Source organism: Pyrgilauda ruficollis, unplaced genomic scaffold (genome assembly GCF_017590135.1).
Source record: "Pyrgilauda ruficollis isolate IOZ18807 unplaced genomic scaffold, ASM1759013v1 scaffold2678, whole genome shotgun sequence".
Lineage (NCBI taxonomy): Eukaryota > Metazoa > Chordata > Aves > Passeriformes > Passeridae > Pyrgilauda > Pyrgilauda ruficollis.
The window spans coordinates 1-929 of record NW_024524020.1 but is presented as its reverse complement, the minus strand read 5'-3'; the positions used below and the strand labels follow the sequence as shown (position 1 = coordinate 929).

Here is a 929-nt window from a genome sequence, read left to right as displayed (position 1 = left end):
GGGGGGGGGGGGGGTGGTCTGGGGATACCAGGGGTGGTCTGGGCACACCGTGGGGGGTTCAGGTGCCACGGTGGGGGGGTCTCACACCCCAATCCCCCCTCCCCAGACGAGATCAAGGTGGAGGTCCCGTGCGGGACGGACGAGCCGGCGCGGATCTGCCCCAACGGCACCAAGTGCAAGAAGTACTGGGAGGGGCCCAACTACGGCATCACGCAGTTCGACAACATCCTCTTCGCCGTGCTCACCGTCTTCCAGTGCATCACCATGGAAGGCTGGACCGACCTCCTCTACTATGTGAGCGGGGCCCGCTGCCCGCCCGGTGCCGCCCCGGTGCCGTCCGGTGCCGTTTGGTGTTCTCCCGGTGCTGCCCGGTGCCCCCCCGGTGCTGCTCGGTGCCGTTCGGTGCCCCCCCGGTGCTGCCCGGTGCCGTCCGGTTCCCCTCCGGTGCCGCCCGGTGCTGTCTGGTGCCGTCCGGTGCTGTCCGGTGCTGCTCGGTGACGTTCGGTGCCCGCCCGGTGCCGCCCGGTGCCCCCCCGGTGCTGCCCCCGTGCCGTTCGGTGCCCCCCCGGTGCTGTCCAGTGCTGCTCGGTGCTGTCCGGTGCCGTCCGGTGCTGTCCGGTGTTGCTCGGTGACGTTTGGTGCCCGCCCGGTGCTGCCCGGTGCCCCCCCGGTGGGGCTCCGGGGGGCTGAATTTGGGCTTGGGGGTTTCTGAGGGGTCTGGGGGATTCTGTGGGGGTCCCGGGCCGGGCTGAATTTGGGGAGGGGTCCGCAGGGAGTTTGCCAAAGAGCGGGAGCGGGTGGAGAACCGCCGGGCGTTCCTGAAGCTGCGGCGGCAGCAGCAAATCGAGCGGGAGCTCAACGGATACATGGAGTGGATCTCCAAGGCGGGTGAGGGTCGGGACCCCCCCCCAAAAACCCCTCGAGACCCC

General features: G+C 70.7%; 1 protein-coding gene across 1 annotated transcript; it reads left to right on the top strand.

Moving 5' to 3' along the window:
• Positions 1–24: 24 nt before the first annotated feature.
• Positions 25–888, top strand: LOC121355732 (voltage-dependent P/Q-type calcium channel subunit alpha-1A-like; the record flags this gene model as incomplete). Its single annotated transcript, XM_041471401.1, has 2 exons — positions 25–392; positions 773–888. Coding segments are annotated over 2 exons (484 nt in total), but the record flags the coding sequence as incomplete, so codon positions are not given.
• Between the last annotated feature and the right edge of the window lie 41 nt (positions 889–929).